The sequence below is a fragment of the Triplophysa dalaica genome, chromosome 16 (assembly GCF_015846415.1).
Source record: "Triplophysa dalaica isolate WHDGS20190420 chromosome 16, ASM1584641v1, whole genome shotgun sequence".
NCBI lineage: Eukaryota > Metazoa > Chordata > Actinopteri > Cypriniformes > Nemacheilidae > Triplophysa > Triplophysa dalaica.
Window position 1 is genome coordinate 9,707,072 of NC_079557.1, and position 16,036 is coordinate 9,723,107.

General features: G+C 37.1%; 1 protein-coding gene across 1 annotated transcript; it reads left to right on the forward strand.

Moving 5' to 3' along the window:
• The first annotated feature begins 2,186 nt into the window (after positions 1-2,186).
• Positions 2,187-16,010, forward strand: egf (epidermal growth factor). Its single transcript, XM_056770025.1, is given in 23 exon segments — positions 2,187-2,322; positions 3,897-4,096; positions 4,179-4,360; positions 5,300-5,527; positions 5,609-5,814; positions 6,269-6,382; positions 6,479-6,601; positions 7,884-8,006; positions 8,122-8,247; positions 8,374-8,510; positions 8,665-8,813; positions 8,904-9,008; positions 9,343-9,566; positions 9,790-10,089; positions 10,386-10,511; positions 10,612-10,728; positions 10,959-11,084; positions 11,192-11,314; positions 11,774-11,942; positions 12,231-12,395; positions 13,664-13,763; positions 13,848-13,950; positions 14,392-16,010. Coding segments are annotated over 23 exon segments (3,546 nt in total). The 3' UTR covers positions 14,556-16,010.
• Positions 16,011-16,036: the final 26 nt, after the last annotated feature.

The following is a 16,036-nucleotide window of genomic DNA, read 5'->3' on the forward strand; positions in this document are numbered from 1 at the left end:
GCTTACTTCAACATTTTTCTAATTTTCAATTGGCTCAGCTAAAGTTTTGTAAATAGTTTGTGAAATTGATTTCTTAAAGCGCATTAAGCTGAAATCAGTAACCTTTGCCTCTCTATTGCCATCTCTTTTTGAAACAAAGGTAATTACAAAAAGTTACTTTATGTGCTTAAAGGGACGGTTCACCTAAATTTAAAAACTGTCTCCAATTACGCACCCTCACAGATGTTTATGAATGTATTTGTTCCAATGAACACAGAGAAAGATTTGAATCAAAGAATGCTTGTAACCAATTGGAAGAATGTTTGAAACCAAACAGTTACTTATGTGGTAGGGAAAAAATCTTTATAATTTTTGTTGTTCTGTTGAACACAGAAGAATATATTTGAAAGAATGTATAAAAGCAAACAGTTCTGGGACACTTTTGACTACCAATGTAATTTGTCTTACTATGGGAGTCTATGGTGGCCAAGAACTGTGTTACAAGCATTCTTGCAAATATCTTTCTCTGTGTTCATCAAAACAAAGACATTTATGCAGATTTTAAACAAAAATGAAGAAGACTGAATTTTAAATTTGGGGTAAACAGTTCCTTTAAGCGTTAATTCAAATGATGTCAATTTGACGATTTCAGCAAAATCGTATCTGTCAGCTCAGCTTATAACCATATAAATTTGCAGCTGCAAATTGTGGTAGAAGTTTGAAATCTGATTGTTTATGTGCTTGCTTAATAACTTGATATTTTATTTTTATCTAAAAAAAGTTACAGATTGCATCATTAAAAAATGTATTACTATGTTAACAAATATCTAGCTTGACCAGTCATGACTTGATACTTGTGCAAACTATACTTGAAGTGGGGTTTGAGTTTAACTCTATCACATTTATATTTAGGCATTTGGCAGACACTTTTATCCTAAGTGACTTACATTACATTTGTTTCTGACTATGTGCAATCCCCTGGGATCGTACCCATGACCTTGGCAGTGCTAGTGTCATGGTCTAACCACTGAGCCACAGGATAGCCTATCAAGTTTAAATATCAGTTCAATTAGTTTGTGAATTTTGTCACGGGTGATGTCATCTCTGGTCCTATGAGTTTGTTTCAGAGCAGACATTGTGCTGCATTTCTTTCCCTGCTTAAGTACAACAGAGAATCTGTTGTGTCTGTACCTGCCACATTTTTCCCAGAGCAGCGTTTCTCATTCCTGTGACAATATGACAGTCATTCAGATAATAGGACAACATAATACATTTAGGAAACAGAGGTAAAACACTTACAAGCCCCACCCCTAAACCCAAGACCTATTTCTCATACTAGACAGAGACTATGCAGACACAACAGCACATTTGTGTAGAAAAGTAAAATAGTGCTCATAAACCAAACAAATAACATAATACTTTATAATTATGACAAAACGTTTGTGTGAGGGTTTACATTTAAGGTTAGAGGATATGAATGATCACTGTCCTGTTGTGGAAACAATATAAGTCTTTGAGATATCCTGACTAATATAATGAAACAAACATGTTTGTGTATGTATATGTGTGTGTGTGTGTGAGTTTGTGAGGGAGGGATGGGATGGGAGAAAATGTGTAAGGAGCATCTCATTACTCATGAACAGCACAAAAAAGCTATGGGCCTGATCTAATGACCACTCCCACCAAATATCTGTCTGACCAAATCACATGCACAGACTTCAGGACCAAGAAAGGCCAGGAGGTGAACTGGGCTGACCGAGGGCTATTCTTCTGAGCTGAAGCAGAGCAGTTTTTGTGTACCTTATGGACGATCTGAGTGTTCAGACTTTAGACATACACACTTTTACCAGGAAAAGCCTCTTTACAGCCGTGGCTGGTCTCACCATGTGTCAAATTTACCATGGGACTGTCAGGAATTTCATACTTTGCTTCCAAAACAGCTAGAGAGAAAGAGGGCTGGAGTGTGTGTGTGTCTCTGTGTGTGTGTCTCTGTCAGGGCTCTTCACAAACCTGGCTGTTCCTGTGGCTGTAACATCACTTTTAACCATTTGAAGAGGACGCCTCTGGGATGTAGACTGGGGAAACGTTTTGAATATTGTCTTGGTTGAAGCTATGTGTAAAATGCATGGATGTTATGGCTGCGTGGTATGGTGCCGTGTCCAAGGAAACACCTAAGAGACGAGAGCTGTAATAATTGGCACAAGATTATGTTTTGGGGGAGGATAGCAGCCACCTTTCAGCTGTGGTTCTGGATGGTGAGAATGGGCCCTGCTCACGCGTCTGCACAAAGAGCTTTATGTTGGGATGGACGTCCCTGGGCCACCGGTAACTTCAGCTGTGTGGGTAAGTGCATGTTGAGATCCTAAGGGTTTGAATGTGAGTGTGTGGACGTGATGAAGTTAAACAATTAAAGGACACACTTTGCTTATGACATCACATTGCTATTGTGGCTGATAATAGCATTATATTTGAAAGGTCAAGCAATATAGAAAGTTCACCTGTTTGCTTATTATGTAAAAGATTATGTGTGGCATTTAGATTGTTTCTTTAATATCAAATTGAAAAAGTTCAATCTGCAGAATTTGTATTTTCCAGAAAATATATAAATGTGAATGTAATATATGATGTTATATATAAATGTATAAACTTTTATTTACTTCATATAGTCAAATCTGAAAGAAATTGCATAAAAAAATATTAAATGCTTTTATCACATACCTTTGAAAGGTCTACAGCAAGAATGTTTTTTGCAACTTTTGTCAACAGCTGTTCCGCATCAAGAAACTTTAGTGATTCATAGTATTTATGCTGATCAGCATAAGTCTGTTAAATGTCTCTGTGAACAGAATATACTGTAAATGCATCCTGATACAGAATATAAAATTTGCCCTTGTTAAATAACATAACTAAAGTTTTGATCAACTTAAATCTTTCAGAATCTCTACAGAAACATTTGAGAATTTGTAACAAGAAATCAAACAACCCAAAGATCAAACCTGCATTTCTTTTACACTTCTAAATGTTTCCAGATCCCTGACTACTGATGGGAAACTGCGTCCCATCCTCATATTTAAAATGTTGTGTTATTTGCCCATCCTAGCAACATGTCCGCGTCTTTGTGCGATACACTTAAACATCCTGAGCTAGAAGGCCACTATTGTGGTGTGTTGCTAAGATACAGACACAGGCTTCTGTGAGGCATAGATCAGTGAACCCCTCCCATTATCGAATGAAAAGGCTTGGGTCACAAAACAACATTCATTTATTATTTGCATGACATTTTAGGTGCTAAACTGGTTTGGCAAGAAAAAGAAATAATTAGCAATTTTATGACCAAGAAAGAATGTATTTGTTGTCCGACAGGTCGTATTTATCAAATGCTTTGCTTTAGGGTCACACCACAGAGATTTAGGAAGAAACATAAACGCTACGGCTAATTCATTTGATTTATTAAAATACCATGAATGACACAATAAAATGAAAAACCAAAATTAAACCCATCACTTGTTCCTTAGGACCCTGCTTGCATATTGCGCATTGTTCAACGATATTCGATTTTTGAAGTTTAACAGAAAATAATGTTCACAGACTGATAAAATAAACACAGCACTCTGAAGGATTAAATAATAAATATAATAATAAATAAATAAATAAAAATCATTTATAGTTTCCCAATATCTCCATGAACACAAAATGTGATTAATTCAACCAAAGCATGTTTCTGATTCAACAACATTTGTTTTTTCTAAAACAAGGTTCCTCACTTAGAGGCTGGTGATTGGTTGATAGGAATGGTGTTTCATGAATGATATCTTTGGAATTTAAAATGTTTTTGTGAATATTTGATTTGAAAGATATTGAATGTATATATTTTAAATGTTTATACATGCATTTTGCTGCATTTTATCTCTTTAAAGATCCTGAGCCTTATCTGTTAACTGGCGTTGGAAACAACATTATCAAAATGAACTTGGATGGCAAAGACCAAAGAAGAATCGTGTCTGGTGTGGGAAGGTCCATCTTTCTGGACTTCCACTTAGGTGAGGGGACAGTGTTCTGGGCCGACACACATGCAGGACTAATAAACAGAGCAGGTCTGGATGGGACAAACAGACAGGTAGTATCCAGGTACCATCAATGACTATACGTGTTTGGTGTGTATATCAGCCTCTTATTGCAGGTTTGGTTGATTCTTTTAGAAGCTTCTCTCATCAGTAAAAGGAATCACAGGGCTGGCTGTGGACTGGATTGAAAACTCAGTGCTCTGGAGCGATGCGGAAAACGGAACGATATGGAGAGTGGACACAGATGGAAGAAACAAAAAGACTGTCCTGCAAGACCTGTCTCAGCCAAGCAGTGTTGTTGTTGATCCAAATGAGAGGTACAAAAATGACGCATATCTGAAGGAAGAACCTAAACAATTAAATTCAATGAAGATCTCTACATTTAAAAAAAATGGCACATCATGTTTTTATTATAATGAATAACAGAAGTGCATAATTATTATAAATAAGTGTATTATGATTGTATTGTTTTATTTAACTATATTTTATTTAATAAATGTGATAAAAACAGTACGGTGACACATTTAACAAATTCATATAGGCCTCAATAAAGATAGTATTTATAAAGTTTTTACCATTAAATATACAAAATGGCCAACACTTGAATAGAAACAGACATAGGAAAACAAATCTGGCTTGCGGAGCCAGAGGACAAAGCTTTGTGCCACAACAACATGTTTTAAAAAAAAATACGTTTTCCCTCAGCAGTGTGCTTATTAACTATAGGAGAGAGCAAGAATGACTAAAGGCTTTGTCACTTTCACATTTCTATTCAGGACTGTGTTGGTCAACTCCTAGTTTCCGTGCGAGCTATAAATGCTGAAGCATTCAGACGGTCACATTCTTTTAAACATGGCTGGCACATAGGTGTAATTCTGAGTGTTTCACAGAAGCACAGTGTCCTCACTTCTCTTTCAGAGGACCTGTCTGTCAAATCTAGCATTTAAACAGAGATAATGTAGCATTAGCACATATTTTCTAAGGAAAATAAACAATTTTCAGATTTTGTAAAAATATGTTTGTATTTTTTTGTATGTATTTGTATTTTATTTATTCCTTATTATTTTTTACATTTATTATTTATAAAAAAATAATTTAAATGATCACAGTATTTATTATGTGGTTGCATTAATAGACTAATTATATTTAAATTGTTTTAAATGAGAACATAAATAAGAACATTTGTTCCCGTATACATGTGTATTTCAATGTTTTTTTAAACAGAAATCCAAAGATGCTAACACTTTTTTTCCCAGATATATTTTCTGGTTATCAGATGGACCCACTCCCAGTATCCAGCGTTCAGACACCACAGGTGGTCAAAGGACAACATTGCTAAAAATTGCAGACAAACTAAAGGTTTTTACCATTGACCACAGGGACAGAAGACTGTTTTGGGTTGAACAAGGCATAAGACGTCACACTGCACTTGGGTCCTGCAATTATGATGGGAACATCATCAACGTCTTCAATCAACCCTTAAGGTAACATTAAATCAGCATTAGAGTACACATTATCTGCATTTTAACAGTATACATCAATGGTGAAGACCTTTCTACTCCTAGATCACAGTCTCTAAGGATTACAGTTTTCCTGGATTACGTGTATTTAACAGACTCAAAGTCAAAAAGCATAAAACGAGTAAACAAGTACATAGGGGGCCCAGGGGAGAATGTCAATTCCAAACGGATGCCACACCCCCCTGCTGATGTCAAAGTGGTACATCCCATCAATCAGCCGGTGGTGGAGAGTCCTGCATCTTTCACTTCAGGTTGGTAATTGAAATGGAAATAATGGAAAAATGAAATGTCATCGGTTCTCAGATGTCCTCCTTGAGGTCCTACACATCATTTTAATTGTTTAGGTATTTGATTACTTAATGAATAGTTATGGTACTTAAAGAGACAGTTCACCCCAAAATGAAAATGCTGACATCATTTACTCACACTTGTCATTTTAAACCTGCATGACTTTCCACAAAAAACAAAAGACGATTTTATAAAGAAAGTTAGTTACTGAACAGCAACGGTCTCACTGACTTCTATTGTATGACAACAAAACCAATGCAAGAAAATATGTACCAACATTCGGTTATCAATATTCTTCAAAATGTATTTTGTGTCCTGCAGAAGGTTTTAAATGACAATAGTAAATGATGACAGAAATTACTTTAATGTCAGAAAGCACGAGGTGAATGATATGAGATTTTGTGTATTGTTGTGCAGGTTGTAATCCACAGACAGAAGAGTGTTTAAAGGTCTGTTCCCATCACAGTGACACGGGTGTTTGCCGATGCAAGGTCGGTTTTTCTCTCAGTAAAGAAGGAAACTACTGTGAAGGTACAACTTCCATTTCCCTTTGAAACAAGCACAAGCAACAATAATCATCCAACAGAGGTATCATGAAGTTAACTTTTTCTTTGTCCTCTCTTTCAGATATAAATGAATGTGCCCTGTGGAATCACGGCTGCTCACTGGGGTGTGAGAACGTTCCGGGCTCTTACATTTGCACCTGTCCTAAAGGTTACCTGCTCTTGCCTGATATGAAAACCTGTCTTGGTAAGAATAGAGCATAAACGCATGAAAAACAAAGCGTATGTTTATATCACTCATATCACTTTGTATCTGAGTTTGGGAAGATGTAGGTCTCTGGACTTTATTGTTCTTGCTGTAACTGTGCAATGAGGCAAAGCTGGACCGGTGGCACAGTGATAAGATGATGAGGTGACATCAGTAATAAGGAACATATTTAGTCAGCAGCTTTGCCTTGCTAAGCAGGTCAAGAGCACATCCACAGCAAGATTAACTCTCAGTACAGTTCTCTCACTCGCAGACACACACATGCGTTCAAGTCTGTTCTTGTGTTTCCAGACAGAATAAGGAAATAAACATTATGATTCACAAATTTAAAATCTATTATTATGAAAGAGAGTATAAATTTGAATGCAAATAATGAATCTCAAACCATGTCTGACACTGAGAGTAATACGTCAGTATTATAAAGTAATCGTCTCTCAAGAACCACGGTATGAACAGTTGCATCCCAGATCATCACAAGCTGTCAGGCACTCGGAAGAAAGAGACCCATTTTGTACTTTCACCTTTGTGGGGGTGGGATTATGGCCGTGACATCATAATGGGATTGTTAATAGTGTCCTGCTAAAACGATTGTTTCCCACCAACCATCTGTGTTCTTCTTAATGGATTTTAGGACTGGTGTTTTGTAAATATCAGATGATTTGATTTGGGATTATTTGGTGTCAAAACAATGATTTTTGAAATACCACAGTGCAGAGATTTCTGTTATATTAGAGGTCAGAGTTAATCAACTGAGGACATGGAGTTTGGGACCTTAAAGATTGAGGCCAATAGCTTTAGAGTTGTCTGTGTTGTCTTGTCATCCTGTGGCATGTTGTTCAGCCAAACCACATGCACGGATTATTGAATGGGTCTGACCAGCAGGGGGCATAATGAGCTAACAACATGTTTTCTAGAACTGTGTTTTACTAAGACATTCTGTTTTATGTTGAATACTTTGCTGTTGGTATGACAGTTGTTGTCCTAACTATCAAACATCAATGAATAAAGATACTCAATGCTGAGGGGCGACAGATAACGAATAAATGAACTAAATAAATATATACATATAAAAACGTGTATCTTTAAAAATAAAATGTATAAAAGAGCACTTTTTGAATGGTTGTAAAATGTGATAACTAAAGTTTCAAAGCAAAGCTTATTTTGTCCTTTATGCTTTGTCAAATTTATGAATCTAGACCATTGTAAGAGATTTTCCTCAATTTACTATTATTTTTATGTCATACTGTATATGCCTTTACAGAAGCTAAACCATGTGTGGAGAATAAGACCATCTGTGATCATGCATGCGTCCATACAGCAGAAGGAGATGTGTGCTTGTGTCCAGAGGGATCAATACTAAAGGCAGATGGACGTTCATGCACAGGTGAGTTTATTTTTGTGAATCATATTATCAGTGCACATTTGCTTAGAAAAACACACCACTGTATGAAAACCAGTGTGTATGATAAAAAAAATATCACCGTCTGCGTGTGTTTCAGGCTGTTTGTCAGCTGATCGTGGAGGTTGCAGTCATATTTGTGTGACATTATTCCCGGGCAGGTGGGCATGTGAGTGCCTACCTGGATACCAACTACAGCCTGATGGAAAACACTGTGCTGCCACAGGCAAGTGACACTGCACAACCTATTTACCCCACTTACCTAGAGTTATTGGGTCAAGCGCGTTAATCGGTAAATTCATTTTAATTTTAATGACCTAGTCTGCAATCCTCTTTGCTTCGTTTCTAGCAGGGCCTCCACCATACCTGTTATTTGCCAATGTTGTGGATATAAGAAAGATGAACATAGATGGCACACAGAGCAAGAAACTCCTGGAGGAGGCAAGAGGCACTATTCTAGCTGTTGACTATGATCCAGTGGAAAACAAGGTGGGTGATCAGGTTGATGACGTCAATATAGTTATGATTGAGTGTATTATTGCCATCTAGTGTGCATGGGGTGTAAGCGCAAGATGTGGTGAGCAGTGGTCACTTTATGTATTTACTGCCACCTGGTGGCCACATCTTGATGTGTTTGTTTTAGGTGTATTTTGCAGATAAAGGGCTGAAACATATTGAGAGGGCTTCAATGGATGGAGGTTTGAGGGAGATGCTGTTCTCCACTGGATTAGATTCACCTGAGGGACTGGCTGTAGACTGGATCAATCGTAAACTGTACTGGACGGATAAAGGGTGCTGGGTTATAGACAATGTAGTATACAAATATGAACTTTCTGCTAAATATGCTGATTTACTCAATTGACTGAACATTGTTTATTTCAGATTATCTTCTATTTCCCGCAGTAGTTTAAATGGGCTTGATAGAGAAATCTTTTTAGATAAAGGAATCCAGAAACCCAGAGGCATTGCAGTACATCCTCAAGCACAGTAAGACCTTTCACATTTGAAATCATGTTCATATACAGCCTTACTGATAATGTCAATTTTATTTTTTTGTCATTATGTACTTGCCTTCTTGTTATTCCGAAGCTAAATCCATTGAATGTAATAATATGACATCACCAAAAATGATTGGCCATTGTTTGTCATATGAACAAACATCAAACCTACCCGAAACGTTACACTTCTGTGGTGTGACATTTGTCAAAAAATTAATAATGGCTTGCGGATTTTTTTTGCTGTTTCGTAAATCAACTTTTCTTGGCATGAAATAACCATACATGTAGACTCATGAATGTATTTTCTATGTGTATGTCTGGAGGAAGGTGTACTGGACAGATATGGGAAATCATCCAGTGGTGGAACGTTCAGGTTTGAACAGAGAGATGCGTGAGGTTGTCGTCAGCGCTGGACTGGTGTCTCCTAGTGGACTGTCTGTGGACCACGGCTCTCAGCGTCTGTTTTGGTGTGACCTGAGCAGTGGTCTGATTGAGTCGGCCAACCTGGACGGTTCTGATCGCCATGTACTAAGCGAGAACCAAGTAGGTGAGGCTTCTTTGCCAGATCACGCACAAACATTTATTTGGATTGCACAAATACATGATGTATGCATGGAGATGAGATTATACTGGCGCACGCAGAAAGAGACCAACAGTTGCTCCACTATGTTACAAATTGCTCTTAACCAAACCCTGACTCCACCATGATTCTCAGTGCTGTTTTAGGTCAGTGCAAGAAAATGAAATTCATCATCTCTGCTTTGGTTCAGGTCATCCTTTTGCTCTTGCGGTGTTTGAGAACATGCTCTGGGTCAGTGATCAGGAGAATCACCTTCTTTACCGGCTGGACATGAGAACTGGACAAAGCGCTGAGCGTCTGCAGGTCAAGTCAATTCAACCGGCTGCTCTAGCTGTTGTCCATCCTCTCACCAAACCAGGTGTGGTTTATTATTAACAAGATGGTACCGCTGATGACAAAAAACTCACATGTATTGTTGGTTCAAATAATGTGACTTTCAACAAACTGAGAAGTTCAAAAGTTCTTCAATCAAAATGAAATTTCTTTCATGGTTTACTCACCGTCATGTCATTCCAAACCTGCATGACTTTCTTCCTTCCACAGAGCAGAGAAGACGATATTTTTTAAAATCAGACTACATTGACTTTCATTGTGTGGAAACAAAACCCCTGAGACATTTCTCAAGACATATCTTGTGTTCCACAGAAAATCATGTTTTAAATGACATAAAGATAAACAAATGATGGCAGACTTTTTGGGGGGTTAACTATCCCATTATTTAAGATGGTATAGTGTAAAAGCATTTCCACATGTGCAATACAACTAATATTGTAATTTTTCACCTAGAGTCGGGTGACAATGCATTAAGTCTGAACAATAAAACACTGAATGATGAGAGCACACCGCTTGCCATATCAGACATCCATTCTGAAGGAGACCCGCCAGTGCTCATGACTGAAAAGATGGTGTCAGGTACAAGCGGATCCACCTGAATCCAATTCAACATCTGTTTCACAATTCTCCATTTCTCATAATCATCTCTACATAACTACTAAGATTTTTTCTCTCTCAGACCAGGATGATTGCTATTCTCTTAACTGCGGTGTGAATGCTCAGTGCACGCTGGAGGGAGGCAGAGCCATGTGTCAGTGTGTGAGAGGCTTCACTGCAGATGGGCGGCTGTGTGTGGGTGAGTTTAAGCATCTGTATGTGTTGACACTGAATGTCAAATGATTTTGATTAAGTATGGACTCAAACACATGCTCTGTGATGTATGTGTGAAGCTGAATTTCTGTGTGTGAGTATTGATGTGTGGGTAGAGTATTTGCTATTATTGGAAGTATTGATCAAGCTTTATGTAAATGCGGGTTTGTTTACATGTAGACCCACAGTATTGACAGTATGTGTGTGTTTGTGCAGATATTGATGAATGCACAGAAGGCCTGGCGGAGTGTAGCAGCTCTCATTCTCACTGTGTGAACACAGCAGGTGGATATTTCTGCCAGTGCAAAACTGGATTTAGCAGAGATGGTCAAATCTGTATTGGTGAGACAAAACACATATCTGGAGCCAAAAACACAAAGGAGCATAATGGAAATTAAATTAAACATTTTTCATACTGTTAATATTGTTTGTGTGTCTTTATATTGTAGATATAGATGAGTGTCGATTGGATATGCATGACTGTGATGTTAACGCCGAGTGCTTGAATACAGTTGGAAAATATCAATGTAAATGTCGGTCCGGCTACACGGGCAATGGATTCAGCTGTCAGGGTAAGATTCACCTCAAATAATGTTTTGTGGCCATTTTAAAGGGAAAGTTCACACAGAAAAATCTCTGTCAGCATTTATTGAGCCTTATGTCATTCGTTTCTTTTCTTCTGTGGAACACAAAAGAAAATACTCTAAGAAATCCTTGCGGTTTTGTATCCATGCAATGGAAGTCACAGGTATTTGTTCACCCACGTTTTTCAGCTTCTTTTGGGTTCTGAACAAAAACCTCATATAGGTTTGGAATGACATGAGGGTGAGTAAACGCGGAAAGAATTTTCATTTTTGAATGAACTATCCCTTTAAGTTCTGTGTTGTTCTGTGTTGGTGTGTGTTGTGCTTGACACCATGAGAAGTTGCATTATAACGTGAGTCATAATGCGCTGACATTTATCAAACAATGCGTGATACAACATGATGTGGCACAGTGACCCCATTTTCATGCTCTGTTTCCTGTTACAGAGGAGTTTAAGGGCGCCTCCTCCTGGCTGAGTACAGGTAGTCCGATTGATGTGACATCACCATGGCAACGCAACAACTCTGTGAAGAGCTGTCCTTCCACACATGACTCCTACTGTCTGTATGAAGGGGTCTGCTTCTATTTCCCCGAGATGGAGTCTTATGCCTGCAAGCAAGTGTCTGCACTTTAGCTTTGCCAGAATATTGCACACTTTTATTTTTGGATTTTCTCAATATTAGTCCCTGGATGCTGGACAATGTTCTTAATTTTCTCAAATCTCAAGTCTACTGTATGGCAGTGTAGTACCTTATAAGGTTTGCTGTTATTAAGCATTGGACTTTGATGAAAAAGACACACTAAACGTGTTCTGCAGACTATTTTATTCTCTTTTTCCATGTTCTGTATGCCCTGGCAGGATGTACTGAATATTACTTTTGATGTGTTTTTGTGATTTTGCAGTTGTGTATCAGGGTACTTGGGGGAACGCTGTCAGTTCAGTGATCTGGAGTGGTGGGAACTGCAGCAGGCCGAACAAGAGAAGAAGAGAAACGTGGCTATAGCCGTGTGTATTGTGCTGCTTGTTACTCTGCTCTCCATTGCTGCCTGCGTCACATACTGCTATGGGTGAGAGTCAAAGAAGCAATTGTTAACATTTTCATCGAAATTATACTTGGTAATATTCAACAACCTTAAAATATAATTCAAATAATAGTTGATGCCAAACAATAGGTGCAATTTTTTTAGGATTCAACACATCCTTCAAATCCCAATTCATCATAAAATCATTAATAAATTCATTTCTGCTTGTCTAGGTTTATTTCCTTCCTTATCAGGTGAACAGCAGGTAGAAGTGGCATTAAATTGTTTATTTGGAGAGGGTGGCTGGACCCAAAGCCAATGAAAGATTTAGATAATGTTGTTTTTGCCTTGAGCATGTTGAAAAAGACTTTAAACACACACACACACACACACACAATGCACTCCTCTTCAAAATCTAATTCTGTATGCCAGTGTTTGGAAGGCTTAGTGGCATTGAGCAGCGGTGTGGTGATATCTTATAGTCTTAAAGCAGCATACTTATAGGGTTTCTCTCACTCCAGGCGCCTCAATACAGCAGTTGCACGCTTTCAATTACATGCTTGGTTTAGCTTGTACTACAGCAATTACCCAGCAAAATAGGTCATTCCTACAGCCCAAAATGGACCCGGTGATCTATAACATTATTTAAAAGCTACACGAGCGGCAATTTCTCTCTCTAAAATTGCGTTTTTCACTTGGTTACTTGTGTTTACGCGACCGTAATTTTTTCGGTATTTTTCTATCTATATCAAGTTTTCACGCACTGTAGCCCGCACGCTAATACACGCACACACAAACGCAAAATTGGTTTATTCCAAAGCCCATTATTGCCCCAGGTGTCAAGTTGAGACACATCAGATACACGTGTTTGTAATAATGCTACTTATCATACCTTCACGACTCGCTGCCATTCGCCGTATTTCATTCCTTCTCGACAGATTGGTTTTGCCCTCTGTGTTAGTGTCGGAGGATTCAGATCCATGAACAGAGAAAAACCTCAGCGTATTATTTACATAGATATGAGAGTTATGTAAACCCTTTCATATGAGCAAGTTCAATGACATTTACATTTAGCCTTTCAAGAACAAAAAGGATCTATTGAAAGGTCTTTTTTAATGGTATATTGAGGTTGCATGACCAATGTCAGGTTCAATAAAACTTTACATTAGATATGTTAGATTAGAGACATAGACTACTGTGTCTCAAGTGTTTCACTGATTTGAATACCCAAAAATTGCTAAATAGGTTTTGCACTTATGATTAAATATTGTAATGTATTATATTTCATGGAAATACATAATGTTTTTTGTCAGGTTTAAACAACATTTTGGAGCGTGTCTCTCTGATGATGATGTGGGTGACATGAGCATTAGTGAGGACAGCATGACTGAGACAACAACAACCGCCCCACAGGTAGCGTAATATTTCCCAGTCTGTAATGTGATTTGCATGCTTTTCTTTTAAAATATTGTGTATTTGCACTTTTTCTTTGTGCAGATCTATGTAGTTGTGGACACTAGACCCTGTGGTGATGAAAGGGTTATTCATGTTGTGGGGTGTCCAAGAAGAACAGTATGCCACTCTTGTTCCTCAATAGCAGGTACGGATTAAATTTTCTGACTTCTCATATTTTTTTATGCCAGTATTAGGGCTGTCAAACGATTAATTACATGCAGAATAAAATTTTGTGTTTGCATAATTTATGTCTGTGTACTATGCATATTAATGTTGTATTTATAAACACATAAGCATGCATGTATACATATATAGGATATTTTTACATATATTTATTTATATTTACCAATAATTTAAATGATATATACATTTATTTATAACGTTCTTAAATGTATGCATGTGTGTCTATATTATAAATACAACATTAATATGCACGGTACACAGATATATATTATGTAAACACAATTTATTTTCGATTTCTATTTTTGACAGCCCTATAGTCAGAATAGATACTGGCTTTCTCACTCAAGATTATCTTTGCCACGTGTAGTGGTGATTTGTTGAATCATGATTTTTTTTTTATTAGGAGCAAGTATTGCTTCAGTTGAGTCTGGAACACTTCAGAAAAACAAACATGACCTGGACGCTGCCAACTGCTCTGTGTCCTGCAACACAGACACGCTGTTGCTTACAATGGAGACCACTGATAACTTAATATCTCTAGAAGACTCTCTGTCAACACCCCACTGATTCACCCGAAAGCCTTGTTCAGAGGCTGGTCCGTGAACTGCTAATGTGAATATGTTAAATGTAAAATTCAATGTCATTGTGTAGATGAAATACATTCAAAATGAGGTTACAAGAAACAAGCTTACAGGTTCGTAGCACCAGTGATTTGTCAGCAGATTTAATTAAAAAAAACGGTCACTCCTATTCATCTAAAAACCAGTGCACACCTTACAAATGCTTTAATGCAATTCAACAGGAGCTTTAGAATGTATTGAGATCATTTAATCTGACAAGGTCATCTGAAGAGTGCTAGAGATTCAACTGTAGTGAAGGTTGCTGTTTGTTCTACTCTTCGAGTCATAAGACATGCTAGACGTAGTATAAAACTATAGTATAACACTCCTTGTGTTGAGTATTTTCTGTATATAGTAAATGAAATGCATAGAGCATATTTTGCAGGATTATATTGAATTTAAACCTAAATACAACATGATGGAGTTGTAATTTTGTAGTAGTTTAACAATTTTTGGTTTGAGCATGCATGGAGGGAAAAATCCAGCGTAATGATCAAAAAACATGTTTCTGACCTTTTTGTTTGATTTAGCTATAACAGACTCAGGATGAATCTAATTGTTTTTATTGTCTAATTGTTTTATTGCCCGGATTATATATATTTATCAGCAATTAAATTAGACCTTAATCATACATCACAGCTCCTATGATATTCAAATTCATGGGGAAATAGTAATGTTTTTGCAGCAAGCCTATATATATATATATATATATATATATATACAAATGTATCTGTTCTACCAACAGATAATATATAAATACCGGGATTATAGGGTTTTAACCTACTTCTGCCGTCTGAATCTAAAGTCCAGAACAATAAAGGATAACGTTAGATAGTTTAAACAAATCTGACGACGCTTTTAGCTCTCCTATTATCTTTCTTATTTTTTCTTGTAACTGATGTGACTCATGGACTATTATATATAAATCAAACGTATATACACCAAAACAATACTTTTGTAAATTTAATGAGGTCACTGTTTATCATGTGCCACAGCCGATCATTTTATATGGTCTAAAATGTAATATTCAGATGAAAAATCCATCACATTCCAATTTTCATTTGAAACTATGTTCATCCTGCTCCTTATGTCTGCTTCTGATAGCTACAGCTGCAATATTGATGCAATATGTATGTCTTTTGCAACTGATAAAGATTAATGAATAATGTAAAGGACGAGAAATGGATTGAGATTGTTGTAAAAGTCATTCACTGTTTTCCTTAGTGATTTTTTATCCCCAGAAAATCAGTCAAATGTCAGAGTGCTAGAGATTCTTACACAAAATATACGAGGTGAGAACTCTAAAAAATGTGCTAGATTTCAAATTTATTGTTTCCACAAAGTATATGTTGTTTTTACTGAGGTCAACTGTCTGTTGGCTAACCTTTGTTTAAAGGGAGGAACAGACCACCCATTATTCTCTCTCTT